Raw genomic sequence first — 26,647 nt, forward strand, 5'->3', positions numbered from 1 at the left:
ACAGTTTAAAGAAAATTTCCAGCGATTCTACTTATTCTGCCACGAAGCAGAGAGAAAATATTGCCGCTTTAAAGCTAATTTTCTGCAATGCCATGCATTTTGACATGGCTAATGTTGTTATTCTGCTCGAACATAAAGTCAATACTGCCAAATTCATTGTTTTTGGAATTTTCAATTCACCCTGACTGTCTAGCTTTTATTTTGGTGACTGTTAGTCCTCAAAGATTATATTTAAAAATATATAATCATAAATTAATTTGACTTATATAGCGCTTCTCGAGACACCCAAAGCGCTTTACATAGTAAAATGGAAGCTCACCAACCCCAATGTTCTGACAAACACTAACTAGGGGTCTAGTTAGTGTTGGCCAGAAAAGGATTTCAATGGCAGAAAAAAATCCCTGTGCTGGCACTGTAAGTAGTGCGGAGTTCAGAGAAGTGGGCATCCCTGATTATAACCTACAGTTAAATATTAAACCATACAAATGGGAATATGATATTTATCTCATTCAGAGAGCAGACTGAACAGTCAAACAGCGCAGAAGCCCAGCTATCGTCACTTTGGCCAAACCTGCATAAGGAAATGAGTGACGCTAAAATAATAAACAGGGTGCAAGGGGCGGGTCCATCAGCCTTTATGGCCAGAGGTGTGGAAGAGGCAAGAGAGCAACAGCTGGCCTGTGACCAGCCCTTCTCCCGTTTCAGATCAGGTTTCAGGACCCAGATGGAGCCAGCAGCTGCCCCCACGTGATAGCAGCACTTCAAACATGTCTGCGACAGCTGATGAGACACAGAACACTGGTACCAGTTACTCAGGCAGCTCCGCTATGACATGAGATAGAGGAGTGGACCTCCATAGCTAATGGGACGACTACTACTACTGCTGCACCCAGTCCCCCTGCTACGACACAGCTCTCTCCCCACATCATAGCACTGGGTTTTATAGTTCATAACAAATACTTTCTAGTAGGGATGCACAATATATTGGTGAACATATCGGAATCGGACGATATTAGCTTAAAATGCCAACATCGGTATCGGCCCGATGTCTAGTTTAACGCCGATGTGCAAAACCGATGTCAAAGCTGACATGCATACCTATATAAAACGTAGGTACATGACGTAATGACGCTATGTAAAATTTTGCGCTACATGTGCAACACAGCCTTCCTAACTTAGCCCACAATGTCTACTGTGTGGATCGAACAGTCAACAAGTCAAGCAGTCATTTGAAAGTAGAGGTCGACCGATCAATCGGAATGGCCGATTCATTAGGGCCGATTACACGTTTTCATAACAATCGGAAATCGGTATTTTTGGACCCCGATTTTTACCCCCCAAAAATGAAACACCTTTATTTAACTAGGCAAGTCAATTAAGAACACATTCTTATTTTCAATGACGGTCTAGGAACGGTGGGTTAACTGCCTTGTTCAGGGGCAGAATGACAGATTTTTACCTTGTCAGTTCGGGGATTCAATCTTGCAACCTTACGGTTAACTTGTCCAACGCTCTAACCACCTGCTTTACATTGCACTCCACGAGGAGCCTGTCTGTTACGCGAATGCAGTAAGAAGCCAAGGTAAGTTGCTAGCAAGCATTAAACTTATCTTATAAAAAACAATCAATCATAATCACTAGTTAACTACACATGGTTGATGATATTACTAGTTTATCTAGCCTGTCCTGCGTTGCATATAATAGCTTAGGTACACATTGCTCCAACGTGTACCTAACCATAAACATCAATGCCTTTGTTAAAATCAATACACAGAAGTATATATTTTTAAACCTGCATATTTAGCTAAAATAAATCCAGGTTAGCAGGCAATATTAACCAGGTGAAATTGTGTCACTTCTCTTGCGTTCATTGCACGCAGAGTCAGGGTATATGCAAGTTTGGGCGCCTGGCTCGTTGCGAACCTATTTGCCAGATTTTTACGTAATTATGACATAACATTGAAGGTTGTGCAATGTAACAGGAATATTTAGACTTAGGGATGCCACCTGTTAGCCTGTTTAGGATAGGGGGCAGTATTTTCACGGCCGGATAAAAAAACGTACCCGATTTAGATAAAATACAGAACGGTTCCGTATTTCACTGAAAGGAAAAACTTTTTTGTTTTCGAGATGATAGTTTCCGGATTCGACCATATTAATGACCTAAGGCTTGTTTTTCTGTGTGTTTATTATATTATAATTAAGTCTATGATTTGATAGAGCAGTCTGACTGAGCGGTAGTAGCAGGCTCGTAAGCATTCATTCAAACAGCACTTTTGTGCGTTTTGCCAGCAGCTCTTCGCTGTGCTTCAAGCATTGCGCTGTTTATGACTTCAAGCCTATCAACTCCCAAGATTAGGCTGGTGTAACCGATGTGAAATGGCTAGCTAGTTAGCGGGGTGCGCGCTAATAGCGTTTCAAACGTCACTCACTCTGAGACTTGGAGTAGTTGTTCCCCTTGCTCTGCATGGGTAACGCTGCTTCGAGGGTGGCTGTTGTCAATGTGTTCCTGGTTGGAGCGAGGAGAGGGACGGAAGCTATATTGTTACACTGGCAATACTAAAGTGCCTATAAGAACATCCAATAGTCAAAGGTATATGAAATACAAATCGTAGAGAGAGAAATAGTCCTATAATTCCTATAATAACTACAACCTAAAACTTCTTACCTGGGAATATTGAAGACTCATGTTAAAAGGAACCACCAGCTTTCATATGTTCTCATGTTCTGAGCAAGGAACTTAAACGTTAGCTTTCTTACATGGCACATATTGCACTTTTACTTTCTTCTCCAACACTTTTTTTTGCAATATTTAAACCAAATTGAACATGTTTCATTATTTATTTGAGGCTAAATTGATTTTATTGATGTATTATATTAAGTTAAAATAAGTGTTCATTCAGTATTGTAATTGTCATTATAACAAATAAATAAAATACATTTTTTTAAAAATAGGCTGATTAAATCGGTTATGCTTTTTTGGTCCTCCAATAATCGGTATCGGTGTTGAAAAATCATAAATCGGTCGACCTCTATTTGAAAGAGTAAGAAAATTTCAGCGAGAACTCAAAGACAAAATACATTAACACCAAGATAATGGAATTCATTGCCCTTGACAATCAACCGTTCTCTGTCATGGGTGATGTTGGCTTTCACCAACTGGTCGAGCACCGGTACACGTTGCCCTACCGGAGTTACACAGTAATAGTGTCACTGCTATTAGCTTCATGACATACTATGGAACGCCGTTTGGGTCTTTGCGTGTCATAAAAGATACATCCAACAACACTATTTGACGCGTCAAATAACAGTTCTATTATAGAATGTTGTGTGTTCTGAATTTGCACGTGCAAGCCAAGCGCTACCACTACTATCAGTAGCACTGTCAAAGCTGTACAAAAAAGTCTGCAAACAAGCAAACACCGGCCATGAATGATGTGTTTACAATAATGTGTGGTAATAAAGCATTATTTGTTAAACCGCAACTTCTGGGGTAGCTAGCTAGCTTTAGCTTGGTACCTAGCTAGCACCAATACAACCAGCCTGAAAACAAAGACCAGTAAAAACTGCAGTCATTTTCATTATTCTTAGCAATGATTTAGGAATCCTATGACCAGCACTGTAGGTGCGCGAGACAACTTTACCAACATCATCGCATACGTATCGATGAATCGTTGTGACACATCAAATACGAGTGAGTGTAATCAATGTGTAATAACTACGTAAAAAAATGTATGAACGTGTTAAATTATAATGTGATGTGCAGTCATATTCAAGTCCTGATTGGTCAACAAGCTTATTTGGCACATCAAATAGTGTTGTTTGACACGCAAAGACCCAAACGGCGTTCCATAGCATAAGAAATCCTGGTTGAGAATGAAACGACTGAACAAATGAACAATGAAACAGCACAGCAAGTAAGTGAAAGAAATAGGTTTCGATTATGTTTTACTGGTCATGGAGACGTACGTAAATGCCAACAAAATAACCTTTTGGTCAGTGTGTGTGTGTATAACCTTTATTTAACTAGGCAAGTCAATTAAGAACAAATTCTTATTTACGATGATCATCCAATATGGCATAGCAGTCAGACGTCCTTTGTCCTTGTCTTGTCCCATATACATATACACACACACACACACACACACACACACACACACACACACACACACACACATACATATACATATATATATACACACACACACATCTTTTCTTCGCATATCTTTTTATATTTTTTTTTCTGAAAACTCAACTTCAAAACACTCTCCTGCAACCCGCCTCACCAATTAAAAAAAAAAAAAGTATTATTTACCTCAAATCTGAAATCCACAACAGAAGCTAGCCAGAAGTTAGCCAGTTCACTAGCTAACGTTAGAATTCAAGCTAACTACGGTTGGCGGTCATCAGCTATCCCTTAGCTCGAAAAGCTATCACCAGTTTTGTACAACGCGACTCAGACCAGAGCATACCGGACCTATTTTCTCTCCATATCCCCGGATTTCTACCGCAAGCTCTGGACATTTACACCTGGATCTTGCAGCTAGCTAGCTGCTATCCGAGTGACTATTGGCTAACGTCGACCCCGGAGCTAATATCATTTATTCAGCAGCTAATCAGCTGAAGAGTTCCATCAGCCACTCCTGGGCTACAATCACCAATCCGGACCCGTTTTACTGCCGATGTGGAGCCCCATCGGGCCTTCATGACTGGACTACCGACGTTATCTGCCCGAGGGAGTTATCCAACTGGCCCCTCCGTCGCGACGTAACCTGAACGCCCATCTGCGACCAGCTAGTCGTTAGCCGTCTTATCGGCTGCTATCTGAATAGTTCTATCGGCCAATTTTGTTGGGCCACTATAACTAACTATTTTTGCCAATTGGATTGGTCCCCTCTACCACACAGAACCCCACTAATCTAGCGACGGAAACGCACAAGGTGGCTAAAAACAGACCATCTTCTGCCAACTTGCTACCCATGGCCCGGCTAGCTGTCTGAATCGCCGTGACCGCAACCAACCTCACTACTCACTGGACCCTTTTGATCACTTGGCTAAGCATGCCTCTCCTTAATGTCAATATGCCTTGTCCATTGCTGTTCTGGTTAGTGTTTATTGGCTTATTTCACTGTAGAGCCTCTAGCCCTGCTCATTATACCTTATCCAACCTCTCAGTTCCACCACCCACACATGCGATGACATCACCTTGTTTCAATTATGTTTCTAGAGACAATATCTCTCATCACTCAATGCCTAGGTTTACCTCCACTGTATTCACATCCTACCATACCTTTGTCTGTACATTATACCTTGAAGCTATTTTATCACCCCCAGAAACCTGCTCCTTTTACTCTCTGTTCTGGATGTCCTAGACGACCAATTCTCATAGCTTTTATCCGTACCCTTATCCTACTCCTCCTCTGGCGATGTAGAGGTGAATCCAGGCCCTGCAGTGCCTAGCTCCACTCCTATTCCCCAGGCGCTCTCTTTTGATGACTTCTGTAACCGTAATAGCCTTGGTTTCATGCATGTTAACATTAGAAGCCTCCTCCCTAAGTTTGTTTTATTCACTGTTTAGCACACTATGCCAACCCGGATATCCTAGCCGTGTCTGAATCCTGGCTTAGGAAGACCACCAAAAACTCTGAAATCTCCATCCCTAACTACATTTTCAGACAAGATAGAACTGCCAAAGGGGGTGGTGTTGCAATCTACTGCAGAGATAGCCTGCATAGTTCTGTGCTACTATCCAGGTCTGTACCCAAACAATTTGAACTCCTACTTTTAAAAATCCACCTCTCCAAAAACAAGTCTCTCACAGTTGGCTCCTGCTATAGACCACCCTCTGCCCCCAACTGTGCTCTGGACACCATATGTGAACTGACTGCCCCCATCTATCTTCAGAGATCGTGCTGCTAGGTGACCTAAACTGGGACATGCTTAACATCCCAGCCATCCTACAATCTAAGCTTGATGCCCTCAATCTCACACAAACTATCAATGAACCTACCAGGTACCACCCCAAAGCCATAAACACGGGCACTCTCATAGATATCATCCTAACCAACTTGCCCTCTAAATACATCTCTGAGGCAGCGATCACTGCCTCATTGCCTGCATCCGTAATGGGTCAGCGGTCAAACGACCTCCACTCATCATAGTCCGCCCCTGAAACACTTCAGCGAGCAGACCTTTCTAATTCTCCTGGCCCAGGTATCCTGGAAGGATATTGACCTCATCCCTTCAGTAGCGGATGCCTGGTTATATTTTTAAATGCCTTCCTCACCATCTTAAATAAGCATGCCCCATTCAAGAAATTTAGAACCAGGAACAGATATAGCCCTTGGTTCTCTCCAGACCTGACTGCCCTTAACCAACACTAAAACATCCTGTGGCGTTCTGCATTAGCGTCGAACAGCCCCCGTGATATGCAACTTTTCAGGGAAGTTAGAAACCAATATACACAGGCAGTTAGAAAAGCAAAGGCTAGCTTTTTCAAGCAGAAATGTACTTCCTGCAACACAAACTCAAAGAAGTTCCGGGACAATGTAAAGTCCTTGGAGAATAAGAGCACCTCCTCCCAGCTGCCCACTGCACTGAGAATAGGAAACTCTGTCACCACCGACAAATCCACTATAATTGAGAATTTCAATAAGCATTTTTCTACGGCTGGCCACGCTTTCCACCTGGCTACCCCTACCCCGGTCAACAGCACTGCACCCCCCACAGCAACTCGCCCAAGCCATCCCCATTTCTCCTTCTCCCAAATCCAGTCAGCTGATGTTCTGAAAGAGCTGCAAAATCTGGACCCCTACAAATCAGCCGGGCTAGACAAACCCTTTCTTTCTAAAATGATCTGCCGAAATTGTTGCAACCCCTATTACTAGCCTGTTCAACCTCTCTTTCGTGTCGTCTGAGATTCCCAAAGACTGGAAAGCAGCTGCGGTCATCCCCCAATTCAAAGGGGGGGAACACTCTTGACCCAAACTGCTACAGACCTATATCTATCCAACCCTGCCTTTCTAAAGTCTTCGAAAGCCAAGTCAACAAACAGATAACCGACCATTTCAAATCCCACCGCACCTTCTCCACTATGCAATCTGGTTTTAGAGCTGGTCATGGGTGCACCTCAGCCATGCTCAAGGTCCTAAACGATACCTTAACCGCCATCGATAAGAAACAATACTGTGCAGCCGTATTCATTGACCTGGCCAAGGCTTTCGACTCTGTCAATCACCACATTCTTATTGGCAGACTCAATAGCCTTGGTTTCTCAAATGATTGCCTCGCCTGGTTCACCAACTACTTCTCTGATAGAGTTCAGTGTGTCAAATTGGAGGGCCTGTTGTCCAGGCCTCTGGCAGTCTCTATGGGGGTGCCACAGGGTTCAATTCTTGGGCCGACTCTTTTCTCTGTATACATCAATGATGTCGCTCTTGCTGCTGGTGATCCACCTCTACACAGACGACACCATTCTGTATACTTCTGGCCCTTCTTTGGACACTGTGTTAACTACCCTCCAGACGAGCTTCTATGCCATACAACTCTCCTTCTGAGGCCTCCAACTGCTCTTAAATACAAGTAAAACTAAATGCATGCTTTTCAACCGATTGCTGTCTGCACCTGCCCGCCCGTCCAGCATCACTACTCTGGACGGTTCTGACTTAAGCATTTGTAGTTGTCCACATATTCTAGGTGTCTGGTTTAGACTGTAAGCTCTCCTTCCAGACTCACATCAAACATCTCCAATCCAAAGTTAAATCTAGAATTGGCTTCATATTTCGCAACAAAGCATCTTTCACTCACGCTGCCAAACATACCCTCGTAAAACTGACCCTCCTACCGATCCTCGACTTCAGCGATGTCATTTACAAAATAGCCTCCAATACCCTACTCAATAAATTGGATGCAGTCTATCACAGTGCCATCCGTTTTGTCACCAAAGCCCCATATACTACCCACCACTGCGACCTGTACACTCTCGTTGGCTGGCCCTCGCTTCATACTCGTCGCCAAACCCACTGGCTCCAGGTCATCTACAAGACCCTGCTAGGTAAAGTTCCTCCTCATCTCAGCTCGCTGGTCCCCATAGCAGCACCCACCTGTAGCACGCGCTCCAGCAGGTATATCTCTCTGGTCACCCCCAAAGCCAATTCCTCCTTCGGCCGCTTCTCCTTCCAGTTCTCTGCTGCCAATGACTGGAACGAACTACAAAAATCTCAAACTGGAAACACTTATCTCCCTTACTAGCTTTAAGCACCAGCTGTCAGAGCAGCTCACAGATTACTGCACCTGTACATAGCCCATCTATAATTTAGCCCAAACAACTACCTCTTCCCCTACTGTATTTATTTATTTTGCTCCTTTGCACCCCATTATTTCTACTTTGCACTTTCTTCCACTGCAAACCTACTATTCCAGTGTTTTACTTGCTATATTGTATTTACTTTGCCACCATGGACTTTTTTTGCCTTTACCTCCCTTATCTGACCTCATTTGCTCACTTTATATATATATATATAGACTTATTTTTCTACTATATTATTGACTGTATGTTTGTTTTCCTCCATGTGTAACTGTGTTGTTGTATGTGTCAAACTGCTTTGCTTTATCTTGGACAGGTCGCAATTGTAAATGAGAACTTGTTCTCAACTTGCCTACCTGGTTAAATAAAGGTTAAATAAATAAATACATTTACAATGACGGCCTACCCCGGGCGACGCTGGGCCAATTGTGCTCCGCCCTATGGGACTCCCAATCACAGCTGGATGTGATACAGCCTGGATTCGAACCAGGGATTGTAGTAACACCTCGCACTGAGATGCTGCATCCATGTGTGTGTGTTAACTTTACTAGAATGCTTAAAAGGCTGCTAGAATGTTGAATATCAGTATATTTTCTTGGCAAGGAAAATATCAGATAAGGTTATTGGCCAAAAATGTCATATCGGTTAATTAAGCCAGTAGCCTGTACACTAACAGCAGACTTTTTACATCACAGGGTTACTTGGTTGGCATGCTGATCAAGCGATTGTACTTTAACACACTTCAACCATCACCACAAGCTGCAAAAAGAGTGATACAGTAAAATGTGGAATAGGATACTGCAACTCTGGTGTCCTTGTTATGGGTGACCACAATTCTGTCTCTTCACATGACACAGCATGTCCTCTGTGTCGAACAACTATCTGTTTTCACATAGCTACATATCATATCCACTAAGTAGTAATGAGCACTACAAGGTCATTCCAATATCAGTCATTCAGCAGTGAGGACTTGTATAGAGTATTTCACTTACAGATGTAGGATCTTAAATTTTAGCCAGTTTGCTACAGCAGGAAAATAATCCTGCAACAGGAAATGTGAATTATGTGGATAATAAATTGACATTTTTGTAGGGTTTGTCACATTTTTCATAAGGTAAAATCAAGTCAAATGTAAATTACAAAACTTCAGAAGCCTTTTAAAACCTCAAATGTCCTGCATTGAAGGAAAGTTCTCCTGCAACAGGGTGATCAAATTAAGATCCCACATCTGTAACACTCTCCAACAGCAGTGAGTTATTACTAGGGGATGTGTATCTTTCCCTTTGAAGACGATTCAATACATGGGCTCCGATACGATACAGGAACAATACGCTTTAGTTTGAAACGATTCAGTGTGATTCGGTTGGATTAGACGAAAGAGTCTGTGCGATTAGGTTCGATGCACTAACATTTGTTGCATAAAAATTCATTTTCCATTCTAAATAAAAAATCTGCTGCTGATGGAGCTCATGAGCTGGGCTCTCGGAGCGGACTTGTGTGCTTGTATGTGTGTGAGACGTGTGTGTGTGTGTGTAAATGATGTACACGTCTATGGTGTAGTACAGTGAGCTCCAAAAGTATTGGAACAGTGACATTTTGTTGTTTTGGCTCTGTACTCCAGCACTTTGAAGTTGAAATGATAGAGGGTATTTCCATTCATTTCGGGTGAACCGTTCCGAAATTACAAGACTTTTTGTACATAGTCCCCCCCCCCCATTTCTGGGGACCAAAAGCATTAGGACAAATTCACTTATGTATTTTTGGTCCCATATTCATAGCACGCAATGACTACATCAAGCTTGTGACTGCACATTTGTTGGATACACTATTTACCATTCATTTCTATTGGGCACAAAATAATCTGAAACAACCAAAAACAAACAGCAAATGCATCCAACAAATGTGTGGAGTCGCAAGCTTGATGTAATCGTTACATGATACAGTAGGAATATGGGACCAAATACTACACTTTTTACTACTTTAAAACAAGTGAACTTGTCCCAATACTTTTGGTCCCCTAAAATGGAGAGACTTATGTACAAATGCTGTAATTTCTAAAAACGGTTCACCTGAAATGGATTAAAATACCCTCAAATTAAAGCCGACCGTCTGCACTTTAACCTCATAGTCATTGTATCATTTCAAATCCAAAGTGCTGAGGGTACAGAACCAAATCAAAAAATTACACTACCCCTATACTTTTGGCGCTCTCTGTATGTAGGCACCTGAGCTAAACCATAAGGGGAAATTATCTGTTTGTCATTTTTGCAGATTAAAAGTGTTAGACCTAATAATATATATATATCTTTAAAATTAGCTCTGACAGAGTGCATTGATTACTGCATTGTTGGAAGGGCTTGCAAAAAAGGAATTTCACTGTACATGTGACAAAACTTGAACATAGAGCAAAACTTTGGATTTCATCCAATCTCATAATTTAATGGTTTAGACTGTCTGGAAGTTGACTGACTTGGGAGTGAGCTTCCCTTCTTCTCCCGCTGTCCTCGTTATGAAATGATCTGCTTTATCCTGTAAAGTTAACCAAAACTGTCACTGATGGTAAACCTGAACAATCAAAATAAAATGTAATGTAAGCCATGATCAGCATGTCTAGCCAGATGAGTGGTGCCTCCGGCAGTAGCTTGGGCTGCTTTTATTCCGGTAAAACAATTTAACAGTGCATTTGATCAAAATCACCTTGCAAATTATATTGGTGGTCACTCAACTAATATTGAGTATTTGAATGCTGAAGGTGACAGGCAGATGTGGAAGATCAGGAATAGGCCTACCTGTCGTTGGTCAGTGTGCAGTTTGACTAGGCTAAATGACTTGTAGATCAATGACTGTCAACACAATTACATGCTTAATTCGACACTGAAGGAGAGGAATCAGTTATCACAAAATATTAGGTATTTTCGGGAAGGTAGAAAGAAAGTCATTTGAACAACAAATATTAGTAAACCGGCGATTCGTAAAGTTGAAATCTATTTCCTGACCGATGCATGCTACATTTGGATTGGTTTGGGGTCTCATGGACCAATGAACTCATATCTTAAACAATTGAACCGGTGACCAATTTGTATCAGTGAATGATTACATCCCTAGTTATTGCTAGTGAAAACAGAAGCTGTCCATCAGTCAACAGCAGGTCCAGCCCACTAGTAGTAGAACACAATGCCAGTGGTGTAAAGTACTTGAGTAAAAATACTTTAAAGTACTACTTAAGTCGTTTTTTTTGGGGGGGGGGGGATCTGTACTTTACTATTTATATTTTTGACAACTTTTGCAGTAACTCTACTACATTCCTAAAGAAAATATATATTTTTTACTCCATACATTTTCCCTGACACATAAAAGTACTCGTTGTATTTTGACAGGAAAATGGTCTAAGTCACACACACACTTATCAAGAGAACATCCCTGGTCATCCCTACTGCCTATGATCTGGCGGACTCACCAAACACAAACACTTTGTTTGTAAATTATGTTGGAGTGTGCCCCTGGCTAACTGTAAAAAAAAAACTAAAATAATTATGCTGTCTGGTTTGCTAAATAAGGAATTTGAAATGGTTTATACTTTTACTTTTGATACTTAAGTACATTTTAGCAATTCCATTTACTTTTAGGTAAGTATATTTAAAACCAAAATACTTTGACCTTTACTCAAGTAGTATTTTACAGGGTGACTTTCACTTGAGTCATTTTCTATTAAAGTATATTTACTTTTACTCAAGTATGACAATTGAGTACTTTTTCCAACACTGCACAATGCTGTGTAGTAGAACACAATGCTGTGTAGTAGAACACAATGCTGTGTAAGCATCATAGGTGGTACGTTTAACCACCATCCACTGTACCTCCAGCTGTCAATAAATGACTGTACATGACGGAGAGAAATGAAAGACCAACTACCCTTCCTTATAGAAGGATAGAGGCCCGATTTCAATGAACTGTCCTCGCCCTAAGCATGAGTGTGTGTGCGCATGACGGGGAGCAGGGGTCCCTCATCTCTACATTCATGGCAGTGTTATTGAGGGGGCACCAGGGCATTGATGACCTTGACTGCCAGGTCCCTAGTCCACGGGAGAGCAGAGGAAACATGGTATGGCTATATTTCAAGTAAATGGCTTGAATGGGAATTATGAGCTGCCATTACTGTAAAGCTGTTAGGATTTGTTTCTTTAACGCTCGGGATCCCCCCCCAGAGTGTAAGCCTGCAGTGTACTTACAGGAGCGGGCTCCTGCTTCCATCACTGAGGGGTTTGTCAGTGTGAGAGAGCGCACAGCTGAACTAAAGACTAGACCACTGTGTGTGGACAAGGCTGGCTAACAAAGACGACCTTTCAGCGCTCAGCAATTTTTCGCTCTGCTTTTTTTCCTTCTGTCCATGAACGTGCAGTGCAGTTCCAGATACTCTGACAGAGGGCTGTGACTAATACGCCTTTTTCTGTTCTCACAAGTCTGGGAAGGGTGACACTGGCCTTCACCTTTGTCCCAGGTGCAGGCGTCGCCCAACAGCACGCACCCTGCTCGTGCAACTTGGTACGAGGCAGAGAAAATACACAAGACACTTGTCAGTCCATAATGAACAGAGGCGAATTAATCCTGACACTAAAGGAACCATATTAGACTGGGCTGTAACATTCACTGGGTATCCAGGGCCTGCCTGAGTGAGTGACCAGGGAGGTGAAGGCACAAACCTGTGGGCAGCTGCACTAGACTGGAGGTCAGCCAGCAGAGTTAAAGCAGCACTCGCCACTCATGCCCAAACTGAGGTCAGGGCCTCAGAGGAGAGGACACAAGTCAAACCAGCAGCACATAAAAGCCTACATTTCACAGGAGAAAACAACATATTCCTGGCAGTGTTAACCCAATCAGTCCTGGCAGTGTTAACCCAATCAGTCCTGGCAGTGTTAACCCAATCAGTCCTGGCAGTGTTAACCCAATCAGTCCTGGCAGTGTTAACCCAATCAGTCCTGGCAGTGTTAACCCAATCAGTCCTGGCAGTGTTAACCCAATCAGTCCTGGCAGTGTTAACCTAATCAGTCCTGGCAGTGTTAACCCAATCAGTCCTGGCAGTGTTAACCCAATCAGTCCTGGCAGTGTTAACCTAATCAGTCCTGGCAGTGTTAACCCAATCAGTCCTGGCAGTGTTAACCCAATCAGTCCTGGCAGTGTTAACCCAATCAGTCCTGGCAGTGTTAACCTAATCAGTCCTGGCAGTGTTAACCTAATCAGTCCTGGCAGTGTTAACCCAATCAGTCCTGGCAGTGTTAACCTAATCAGTCCTGGCAGTGTTAACCTAATCAGTCCCGAGACCCCAGCAAAAAAAATTATAATAATCTGCTTTTCATTTATCTGCATGTCCAGCCCTTATATTTAGCCTCACAATTAAGTGTTTTACAATTTTCTTTTCAGGACAACCAGGGCTACTAGTAGAAACAATATGAAATAAAACAGTTGCATTCATGAGTTTTATTGACAAACAAAGGTCCGCCAATAGCAAAAACCTGATAAAAAATGAATTTAGATGAACGCTGTAAGTACATAAATTGCTTGCTTAGTGGGAAATGTAATATCCAACTAGTCAGTGACAACTATGTGAGCTTATTACATTATAGACACTGTCCTGGGATTCCCTATGCTCATCTATGTAGAACCCCTTACAGTATTATAGACACTACGTCCTGGGATCCCCTATGCTCTTATATGTAGAACCCCTTACAGTATTATAGACACTACGGCCTGGGATTCCCTATGCTCTTCTATGTAGAACCCCTTACAGTATTATAGACACTACGTCCTGGGATTCCCTATGCTCTTATATGTAGAACCCCTTACAGTATTATAGACACTACGTCCTGGGATCCCCTATGCTCATCTATGTAGAACCCCTTACAGTATTATAGACACTACGTCCTGGGATTCCCTATGCTCTTATATGTAGAACCCCTTACAGTATTATAGACACTACGGCCTGGGATTCCCTATGCTCATCTATGTAGAACCCCTTACAGTATTATTAGACACTACGTCCTGGGATCCCCTATGCTCTTATATGTAGAACCCCTTACAGTATTATAGACACTACGTCCTGGGATTCCCTATGCTCTTATATGTAGAAACCCCTTACAGTATTATAGACACTACGTCCTGGGATTCCCTATGCTCATCTATGTAGAACCCCTTACAGTATTATAGACACTACGGCCTGGGATTCCCTATGCTCTTATATGTAGAACCCCTTACAGTATTATAGACACTACGTCCTGGGATCCCCTATGCTCTTATATGTAGAACCCCTTACAGTATTATAGACACTACGTCCTGGGATTCCCTATGCTCTTATATGTAGAACCCCTTACAGTATTATAGACACTACGTCCTGGGATCCCCTATGCTCTTATATGTAGAACCCCTTACAGTATTATAGACACTACGTCCTGGGATTCCCTATGCTCTTATATGTAGAACCCCTTACAGTATTATAGACACTACGTCCTGGGATTCCCTATGCTCTTATATGTAGAACCCCTTACAGTATTATAGACATACGTCCTGGGATTCCCTATGCTCATCTATGTAGAACCCCTTACAGTATTATAGACACTACGTCCTGGGATCCCCTATGCTCTTATATGTAGAACCCCTTACAGTATTATAGACACTACGTCCTGGGATTCCCTATGGTCTTATATGTAGAACCCCTTACAGTATTATAGACACTACGTCCTGGGATTCCCTATGCTCATCTATGTAGAACCCCTTACAGTATTATAGACACTACGTCCTGGGATCCCCTATGCTCTTATATGTAGAACCCCTTACAGTATTATAGACACTACGTCCTGGGATTCCCTATGCTCTTATATGTAGAACCCCTTACAGTATTATAGACACTACGTCCTGGGATTCCCTATGCTCTTATATGTAGAACCCCTTACAGTATTATAGACACTACGTCCTGGGATTCCCTATGCTCTTATATGTAGAACCCCTTACAGTATTATAGACACTACGGCCTGGGATTCCCTATGCTCTTATATGTAGAACCCCTTACAGTATTATAGACACTACGTCCTGGGATTCCCTATGCTCTTATATGTAGAACCCCTTACAGTATTATAGACACTACGTCCTGGGATTCCCTATGCTCTTATATGTAGAACCCCTTACAGTATTATAGACACTACGTCCTGGGATCCCCTATGCTCTTATATGTAGAACCCCTTACAGTATTATAGACACTACGTCCTGGGATTCCCTATGCTCATCTATGTAGAACCCCTTACAGTATTATAGACACTACGTCCTGGGATTCCCTATGCTCTTATATGTAGAACCCCTTACAGTATTATAGACATTACGTCCTGGGATTCCCTATGCTCTTATATGTAGAACCCCTTACAGTATTATAGACACTACGTCCTGGGATTCCCTATGCTCTTATATGTAGAACCCCTTACAGTATTATAGACACTACGTCCTGGGATTCCCTATGCTCATCTATGTAGAACCCCTTACAGTATTATAGACACTACGTCCTGGGATTCCCTATGCTCTTATATGTAGAACCCCTTACAGTATTATAGACACTACGTCCTGGGATTCCCTATGCTCTTATATGTAGAACCCCTTACCTTCTAACCACTGGTGTAGCTTGTGAGTGTCATAAAGCAAAACATAATACATGCTCGTGGGAGTCTCAGCTTTTAAATGATACACTATGTGGACACCTGCTTGTCGAGTTGGTCCCCCCTTTGCTGCTGTAACAGCCTTCACTCTTCTGGGAAGGCTTTCCACTAGATGTTGGAACATCGCTGCGGGTATTTGCATCCACAAGAGCATTAATGACGTCGGGTACTGACGTTGGGTGATTAGGCCTGGCTCGCAGTTGGCGTTCCAATTCATCCCAAAAGGTGTTTGATGGTGTTGAGGTCAGGGCTCTGTGCAGGCCAGTCAAGTTCTTCCACACTGATCTCAACAAACCATTTCTGTATGGACCTCACTTTGTACAAAGGGGCATTGTCATGCTGAAACAGGAAAGGGCCTTCGCCAAAAATGTTTCCACAAAGTTGGAAGCACGTCATTGTATGCTGTAGCGTTAGTTTCCCTTCACTGGACCACGAAAAACAGCCCCAGACCATTATTCCTCGTCCAAACTTTAGTTGGCACTATGAATTGAGGCAGGTAGCGTTCTCCTGGCATCCGCCAAACCCAGATTTGTCCGTCGGACTACCAGATGGTGAAGCGCGATTCATCATGCTACTGCTCCAGAGTCCAATGGCGGCGAGCTTTACACCACTCCAGCTGATGCTTGGCATTGCGCATGGTGATCTTAGGCTTGTGCGTGGCTGCTCGGCAATGGAAACCCATTTTATGAAGCTCCTGACAAACAGTTCTTATGCTGACGTTGCTTCCAGAGGCAGTTTGGAACTCGGTAGTGAGTGTTGCACCCAATGAAACTATTATTACGCGCCTCAGCAATCGGCAGTCCCGTTCTGTAAGCTTGTGCGGCCGAGCCGTTGTTGCTCCTAGAAGTTTCCACTTCACAATAACAGAACTTACAGTTGACCGGGGCAGCTCTAGCAGAGCAGACATTTGACAAACTGACTTGTTGGAAAGGTGGCATCCTATGATGGTACTACGTTGAAAGTCACTGAATCCACTAATTTGAAGGGGTGTCCACATAATCAAAAGCTACACTAAAGTGTTTGCAGCTCCTGGCCCCGGGCCCCGCCCTTGTCTCACAAACATAGCTCTAGCTCAGTCCCTGTTAATCACATTGGTACCAACCAACAAAGTAGAAATAGATGAATCCAAAATGGTACATCCCAGAAGTCAGTAGCTCACGTAATGTTTAAAAGGGGTTAGAAGTCCTAAATCCCCACCACCCAGTGCGCCCCCGCATCTCGCAACAGTTTAAAACAAGGGATTCTAATATCCCATAAGTCTTCACAACAATGGGACTGTGCTGGTACCAGATTTGTGACAACATTGTCTTAACCTGTATATTTTTCGACCTTGGAGCAAAGCAGGAAGTGTACCCATCAATATGTGCTTTGAAATGTTGATTCAACTGACATTACAAAAAAATACATTCCAACGTCATTTCAATGAACATTCTACATTAACATGGAAATGATTGCATCAATACCAGGCAGCCATTGCGAGTGTACCCACGAGTTTACCAGTCAAATTGCCAGGGTTGTCTCACTTCAGATGGTGTCACTCCTATGCAACACTCATCCCTCAACCGATCTGTCTTGTTGAACATCTCTAAAAATGTAGATTTTGCTCATCCGCCTAACACTAGTTCCTAATTCTGAAAATTACTCCTCTCTTGTGGGCTATGACGCATTGGCTACCAAAGCAAACCATGCTTGATCAGCTGAGCAAACTTGCAACAGCTAGCAGCCTAGTGCAAGCTTGTTTGAATGGCCATATGGTAGCTAGCTACTAGCTTGTTGATTAAGTTGTACGGCACCAAAGTTAGGGGACTGTACTCAGAAATCCGCATGTATCTCACTGACTGCTGGCACTGTGCCTCACTACTTTGTAACATTTGGCCAACCCGATGTCGCAAAAAGCAGTGCTGTAATGCTAGAAATCTGCACACTAATAAAGGCAGTAAAGATATCATGAAAACAAGGGCTGGGAATTTCCAGGGACCTCAAGATACGATATTAACACAATACTTTGGTGGCGATAGGATCATGTGATTTTATTGCAATTCTTTATTCCAAACATTGCTCACCATATGTCTGCTGCAGAGGGACAGGAGATAGCCATGAGAAAACAAGTTTTGATCAGTCATGGAAATAAAAGTGCTGAAAGCAAATTGGCTCCCTATTTAAAAAAGGAGATGGAGAAAAAGCTATGATGTAAAAATACTGGAGTTTTGGGTGCAGGTACAGCCAACTAGCGCAAAAACATTGCGATAGTCAATACGACGCATCGTCAAATAATATCCCGATATGGAACTATCGATCCCCCCCATCACTAATGAAAACTCATTTGTGCATTAGCTAGAATTTTACTACACTAACTAGTTAGAGGGAGTATTCAGCATTGAATGTGTGAACTGTCGATGTTAGCGTCCCTGCCTTGCATTTCATATGGATTGATTGGCTCAGCCAGCAGGCAGACACTAACTAGCTACTTTTCGTGCACATTTCAAATTTCATAAATACTGATTCTCATTCTACCACCACAAAACAACTTAGCTAGGTGTAGAATTAGGTAGTGAAGAATTGCTCATGAAAAAAACCCCATCAATATTACAGTTTATGGTAAGATTTAACTCGCATGTTTTGAGGATGAAAGGATGTTCAGTGGACGATGTCACCTTGGTAACATGTTCAAATGTTAGGACAGCATATTGTAACCAAACGCATTTTTAGCTATCCCATGACTGTTATCAGACAGATCAGTGAAGACAGCCGCGTGCTATCTGATGTGAGAAAATGGTTTTAAAGGTTCCAAGCCCATTCTATTCATTGTTTGCTGCAAGACCTTGTTTCTTCTAGCAAGGGGCAATAAAGTTATCCCGTTGTTTAGAGTCCATGTTAATTGCAGAAACGGATTCAACTGCACAAATGCCCGGCCGTCCCGTCTTCTGCCAGCTATTCGTTACACAGAAGAAGAAAAAAAGAACGGTTATTAAATGTTCTTAACGGTCTTCATCCAGAACTGTCACTAACACTGTTATATGGTAATTGTGTCGGTCCTAGTTAAGATGCCCAGTAATGCCTTTAAGTGTTGCCTGGCTGAACAGGTCCAGGTTGCTAGCTAGCTGATGAGATCAAATCGACAGGGCACCATGCCATTGCCCTAATTATAAGAGTTGAGGGAGTAGTTAGCTAGTAACTACTACAATTGAAACAAATTCTTTGGTTCATTTAAAATATACTCCAGGAGCAACAGGGCCAAAAGATCCAGTGATGTTACAGAAATAATGCCAGAGCTGGATATGACTGTACATTATGCAGAATAGCCCAAAAATACCCAAACTGATGGGATGCCTCACAGACAGAAGAGAAGCAGCATAACAGAGGACTTCAGGAGTAGAGATGAAATTTCAGCGCTAACCTCTGCTTTCAATGAGGTTAGCAAACCCGTCAATATGCCTAGTCAGAGGTCATGACCTCCCCGGGAGATCCAATGTAAAGATAATCATACATGGTCCAGTGTGGCTGTGTAGGTGGTGACGTCAAGCCCACACTCGAGTGCAGCGTTCAGACGCTATCTACGACAACCTTCCCTCGTAGGGTGCAGAGTTACACCAAGGCCTTCCTCCAGGAGATTTCTAATTGGCAACTTCAAATGACCCCAATAAAACATACAGATACCAGTGTTTATGGTGACATTCAAGCTTGCACTGATCCTCTGTGTAGGACTGACACATGACTGGAGGAGGAAAACAGAAACTTAAGTATGTTGCAGAGGAAGCTCAGTTTCTGTCTGGGCCTCCCTTCACCAATCTGAAAATAAACAAGCCTTGCCGTTTCATGTGGTTTCCCAGACCAACCCTCTGCGTGCTTCAGAACTAAAATCTTGACTTGCAACCTCGAGTTTCTATTTCACTTTTGAGCTAAAAAAAAAAGGCAAGAGCTCTGCGTGGGTTTGTGTGTATGTGTACACATCACCTTGAGATGGATGGTACTGTAGTTGACTTGTTCACATAGTGATATTGTGCAACAACTCTGTTAGCTCCCTGAAGGAGATCTAGTGGCTCAGTTTGTATTATATTTAAGAGAAGGAGAATCAACTTCCCAGGTCATGATGTGTACAGTATATCATGACCTGGGCAGTTGATCCTTCTTCCTTCTTTTTAATATAATACAAACTGAGCATGGTTGACTCATTAACAGTGCATGGGTCCAAGCTACAGATATGTAAATATTTGCCTGTTGGGGGAAGAAACATTGTCAGCACTCAAATGTTTCCTGTCTCTTAAAGGTCACCAAGTCATCAGGGATGGGGTGTTCTGCTGCTATTAGGAAACTGGATTTAATTACCTTGGCCAAACTACAGTAATACTAAAACATTTTCCACAAATCAGAAAACCAATGGCAAACTGCACTAGTTATTGTAGTGAAGAGAAATGTTAAATGGGCGAGTGTGGCAAAATATTGACCTACAGTATCATTTACAAAAAATAGTGGTGAGGATGATTAATGTAGGAGTGCATCCAAACAGAAACACATCACAGCCATGCTGTTTAGTCAAGCATGTTGGCCTTACCAATTTGATGGCCACATATTCGTTGGTGTAGAGGTTCTTCCCCAGCCGCAGCTCTCCAAAATTGCCACAGCCGATTTTCTTTCCGACGCGGAAGTTTGGGCCAACCATAAGAACCCCAGAGTTGGTCCCTGTACCTCGGACAGTCCTGCTGCCAGCCGCCTTAGACATATTTTTCCCTTCCTCCGTCTCTCCCTTACCCACCTTCTTGTCAAAATCCATAAGCTTGTGATACCCTGGCCTCTCCACGATTACTCCCCGGCCATGCAAATCACAGAGGGGCCAAAACAACAAGGACTCTTAGGGGGGAGGGAGGCAATACAAAGACAGAGGAAAGGTGTTGTATAGAAATGTGCAGTGTATTAAAAGCCACTTCCACTGGGTTAAACTGCAGCCAAAACACACAGTATTTATATCTGGCAAAGTTGTACTGCATGCGCTCTTCTCTTCTTTCTTCTCCTCGTTTATGGAGGTCGACTCCTTTCTTCTCCGTTTCTCCAACTCCAATATCAGAGTAGCATGTCCCTGCCTGAAGGGGGCAGGTTGTGCTAGCATGCACCCACGCACACACAAACACACACTCATACACAACAAGCACTCTGAATCCCAGCTACTGGATCCACGACGCAGCTTGGCAACTTCCCCCAAAGCCCCTCATTGCTTCCTTCTGGTCAGTCTTTGGTAATACAGCAGACATTCTTCATGTTCCAGTGCCACGGCAGAAGAGGCAATGGTGGAGGCAGTGTCAACAATGATGAGGTACTGCAGTAGTCCTGTTGGGTTTAGTTGGATATCTGAAAGACATGCAAACACACACTAAATTAGCCATTAGGTGTAACTGAATCCATTCCAGAACATCTTGCCAAATACTTTTGAAAACACATTTGCCGTGATCAGTTATCAATTACATGTATTTTTTTATGATAAGCCTAAAAGACTAGAGAAATCTGCATGACATCTCCAAACAAGTCTGAGATAAGATCTTATAAAGGTTAGTAGGCTACTCATCTTTCATACATTTCCAGCCTGAAGTAGAAATGGGATCCATTTTCAGAGTAGCACATGCAGTGAATTTAATAAAACAATCAATACGGGTGGAAACATCACATACTAGATGGAGTTTTAAGATGAGAACAACACATCTTTCCATGTTGTACCATCTTCGAATGCCCGAAAAACCTGCATCTAAACACACTATTGGGCCATGGCTTTGGACAAAATGTGGTCCTTGCCTATTAGCTGTAAAGGCTAAACCGTGACCGATTCATAGGGCTTTTTGAATGGACAAATTCAACTGTAGTGTGCTACATAACCTGAGCTTTGTACAAGTTCATCATCATATCAGTATTCACTGGTAGCATTTGAATAGTTCATAGCATGAATGAAGGTTTCTGTATAACCCTGAGGCCCAGCTTTCCTCCCTCTCCTCCCCTTGGGACCTGTGATGTTGTGGATACTCGTGGAGAGCAGGTAATGCCAGCAATATTGTCAGGCAGCTATTCTGTCCTCAGGCAATGCATTTAAACTGATCAATGATTGCCAAAATGCCTCTCCTAATCCATGTAGCTTGGGAAACTGATTCATGTCATAGAGTAAAGGAGATGCATTGAAATAGAGGTGGGGAAATGGGGATACCTAGTCAGTTGTACAACTGAATAACTTCAACTGAAACCACATGGCTTACCTATAATATCCATGTTAATCATCATTCAAATTATGAAAAAGTATTAGATGTAAAGAAAAAGTAAAACAACTTTCCCAATGCCCAGAAAGCTTCTTACAGTAGTAGTCTAAGTTAGCCTAGTTTATTCTACGTGTAGAATAGGCTGAATGTGTGTGTTTCTTCACCTGTGCAAAGAGTGAAACAATAAGCAAGTGTTCAATCATTGTCTACTTACAGGTCAATGAATGAAATGGAAGCCCCTTCACTTATATCCACCACCACAAATTATGAAATAGAGTACTGAATATAATAAATTCTTCCATCTCAGTCATGTAAACACAGATTAAAAAAAAAAAAAAAAAAAAGAGGGAGTTTTGTTTGGAGTGGGGTAGCAAGTGTGGCTAGTTTTAATTGGGAAACCAAATTTCAATCTGAAAGTAAAAATAACTTTATTTGAGTCTCTATCCAATCAACTTGGAGAAATTGAGAAGCCACAGAAACAGAACATTATACTACAACGACTAGTCACTAAATACCACTCTGTTATGACCAAACAGTTACCAAATATTATATTGTCACCTTAGTTTTCACCTGACAAGTTGCCAACAACATGTGGTGTTATGAGTAGCAACTGTCTTTGTTTACAATATAGTTATCCTTCAAGCAAGCTAAAGATACTAGCTAGCTATAAATAAATATTATCGCTGCAAATGACAACATAGTGATTGAACCATTTGGTAGGCATTGGACAAGGAAAATAGACAATGAATGCTGGGCATGTTAGCTAGACGAATTTTTACGCAATGTTGCTTGTTAACTAGCTAGCTACTGGCCTAACCTGCTATTCTCAATTTATATCCAGACAGTTGAGTCGTTAGCTCGATAACAGTGACACAGACCAACTAGACGATTGCGTCTGTAATGAGTTAGCTAGCTAACAAGTAAGCATAAAGTGACAACCTAAAACTAGCTTCTGCGACGAAGGCAACTGGCACAGGCTAAAGAAGGCCTCACATCAAGCTACTGCTGTAGCGCGCTAATTTAGCTCTTTCTCGTCGTGCTAGCGGTTCTATGGGCGGCACCTGCTGTCAAGTTGTGTGGGAAAGGCATCCAGTTAGCTACCTATACAACCGCTACCTGTACGAAGAGGACAATACTTATGATCCATCTGTGGTTTTAATCTTTTTCTACTTGTCAACTCCGTAAATACTTCGTGATAGTGAAAACGTGAGTCGCTTCAACCGTGGAAAATGTATCAAATCGTTTCAGACTTGCAAACTAGCTATAGTTGCAAACTAGCTACTAGTATCGCAGCTGAGCTGCTGCTAGCACTGCAGGTCATTTGGGAAGTGGCCAACAGTCTCTGAGATAGTGACTTATCAACAGTTTGTCGTCTTTCTTTGCTAGGTTACCACTTTGCAAACTATGAGAAGTGTTAGCTACTGTAGTTAGTATACTCATCGGGCAATAATTGAAAATGCCATAGGTTAATGTTACTGATTACTCCCAAAACACAGCGATCAGTCCCGTACAGCTAAGCAAGCTAATGGCGCCGAGTAGAACAAGCTAAAACTGGGCAGAACATCTAATATTAATTACATAACCTTCATTTCATATCAATCAAGACACACCCTTCTAATATAGTTTGGTAGCTAGCAGACATAGCTAGATAACATTATACGAGGCTTGTAGCCGTACGTAAAATAAAGTGCATTTCACCAACAAAAAAACTGCGTTTTATTCAGTTCCCAAATATATCAGCGGGCAACTCCTTAATCTTCACAACCGAAATCCATTTGCAGCTAGCTAACGTTAGCTAGTTAATATACGGGTAAATGCCTTCGGAAAAAAAGCACCCCTATTTAAACGTGTATAGTATCAACAAAGAACATATTTACCTCCCTGTATGTTCAAAGTGGATGCATCAACATGTTCACGTATTTATGAGATGTTATATCTTCGCCCCTCGCTAGCTAGGGCTTGATGTTGTTGTCTCGATTTAAGCCTCCCCAGCCGATAACTAAGTAAGCATTCGATAATTCAGCGTCACCTTCTTCCTCTCCCATCGGCGCTGGTTAACTAGCGCACCTCACTTGGAGAATATGACTAAATCCGTACTACAGATCAAGCCTACCATGAAATATTCGTGCGTAGATGCTGGGTCAGTTTCCAGCCGTACAATTTACGGAGATGCAAATGTTGAGTTGTTGTGAAATACTGGTCTGTAATTTGGTAACGCATACCAGTATTTATTTGTTTAACTTTGGTGTCTTGAGGGTGCTTTCTATATAACCCACTACCACTAGACATAAAAGTAGGTGAGAGTGGGGCAAATTGAGTAGCCCTTGTTTCTAGGAAACCATTAACACGTTCTCTTGAAAACCACAGTTTAGTGCCTCCAGTTGACGACCTACACAACCTCCCCAGTCAGCTAAAAACATATTTATAGTCAGTCTGATGTCTGCATTGGTTTACAGCATTTGCGGCCTCTTTAGAAGTCCGAACATTCAAACTTCTTGTGCTTCAGGGAGCTATCATATGCATCCAATAAACTGGTCTGCACCGCACCACTCATTGTGATTCAGGGCTAATTTCTATAGCCATCCAGCTAATTACAAGCGACTGGCTAAACGAAAAGACCTTACCTCTTCTGAGATGTTGGAGTCCGTTTCCCGGTGCTGACATTGGAGCTCAGCCAACATAGCATGAAATAAAAAGGCAGCACAGTTTTCCCACCTGCATCTCCATCCCGAATCTCCCCATTGCCCCCCACAGCAAAATGTGTCTATATTTAGGCTATTGTTTATATTTGTATTTCACACTATGTTCAAATAAATATAAGTATAATGCTTTGTATGGATGTCAACCCCAATTCATGTTCATATCATCGTGATCAATCAACTGCATTACAGTTAAAAACGACTGACTGCCACCATCGATTTCTGTATGCTAACTATGCTACCAGTTTATACGAGTGGGAGTTCAAATTTAGCAGTCACTTTTTCTAAACCTGAAAGTGACAACTTTGAAATGTTATGCAGCAAAAACAGTCAAATACAGTTGAAGTCGGGTTTACATAAACTTAGGTTGGAGTCATTAAAACTAGTTTTTCAACCACTCCACAAGTTTCTTGTTAACAAACTATAGTTTTGGCAAGTCGGTTAGGACATCTACTTTGTGCATGACACAAGTCATTTTTCCAACAATTGTTTACAGACTGATTACTTCACTTATAATTCACTGTATCACAATCCCAGTGGGTCAGAAGTTTACATAAACTAAGTTGACTGTGCCTTTAACAGCTTGGAAAATTCCAGAAAATTATGGCATGGCTTTAGAAGCACCTGATAGGCTAATTGACATCATTTGAGTCAATTGGAGGTGTACCTGTGGATGTATTTCAATGCCTACCTTCAAACCCAGTGCCTCTTTGCTTGACATCATGGGAAAAATCTAAATAAATCAGCCAAGACCTCAGAAAATAAATTGTAGCTCTCCACAAGTCTGGTTCATCATTGGGAGCAATTTCCAAACGCCTGAAGGTACCACGTTCATCTGTACAAACAATAGTATGCAAGTATAAACACCATGGGACCACGCAGCCATCATACCGCTCAGGAAGGAGACGCGTTCTGTCTCCTAGAGATGAATGTACTTTGGTGCGAAAAGTGCAACTCAATCCCAGAACAACAGCAAATGACCTTGTGAAGATGCTGGAGGAAATCGGTACAAAAGTATCTATATTCACAGTAAAGAGTCCTATTTTGACATAATCTGAAAGGCTGCTCAGCAAGGAAGAAGCCACTGTTCCAAAACCGCCTTTAAAAAGCCAGACTACGGTTTGCAACTGCACATGGGGACAAAGAAATGTCCTCTGGTCTGATGAAACAAAAATAGAACTGTTTGGCCATAACGACCATTGTTATGTTTGGAGTAAAAAGGGGGAGGCTTGCAAGCCGAAGAACACCATCCCAACTGTGAAGCACGGGGGTGGCAGCATCATGTTGTGGGGGTGCTTTGCTGCAGGAGGGACTGGTGCACTTCACAAACTAGATGGCATCATGAGGAAAGAAAATGATGTGGATATATTGAAGCAACATCTCAAGACATCAGTCAGGAAGTTAAAGCTTGGTCGCAAATGGACAATGACCCCGAGCAAAATGGCAAAATGGCGTAAGGATAACAAAGTCAAGGTATTGGAGTGGCCCTCACAAAGCCCTGACCTCAATCCTATAGAAAATGTGTGGGCAGAACTGAAAAAGCATGTGCGAGCAAGGAGGCCTACAAACCTGACTCAATTACACCAGCTCTGTCAGGAGGAATGAGCCAACATTCACCCAACTTATTGTGGGAAGCTTGTGGAAGGCTACCTGAAACATTTGACCCAAGTTGTACAATGTAAAGACAATGCTACCAAAAACGAATTGAGTGTATGT

At 42.3% G+C, this 26,647-nt stretch overlaps 1 protein-coding gene across 4 annotated transcripts in view; it reads right to left on the reverse strand.

Annotated features, from left to right (window-relative positions):
• Positions 1-24,377, reverse strand: part of LOC106584364 (casein kinase I) — a 50,394-nt gene extending 26,017 nt beyond the window's left edge. For all 4 annotated transcript variants that reach the window (XM_014169592.3, XM_014169589.3, XM_014169591.3 and 1 more), the window contains exons 1-2: positions 24,110-24,377; positions 20,552-21,342 (exon numbers count right to left, since the gene is read on the reverse strand). In XM_014169592.3, the coding sequence (XP_014025067.1) occupies positions 20,552-20,770 (219 nt within the window). In that variant the 5' untranslated portion in view covers positions 20,771-21,342; positions 24,110-24,377. The remainder of the gene's footprint in view (positions 1-20,551; positions 21,343-24,109) is intronic.
• Between the last annotated feature and the right edge of the window lie 2,270 nt (positions 24,378-26,647).

Source organism: Salmo salar, chromosome 23 (assembly GCF_965601325.2).
Source record: "Salmo salar chromosome 23, fSalSal1, whole genome shotgun sequence".
NCBI classification, from domain to species: domain Eukaryota; kingdom Metazoa; phylum Chordata; class Actinopteri; order Salmoniformes; family Salmonidae; genus Salmo; species Salmo salar.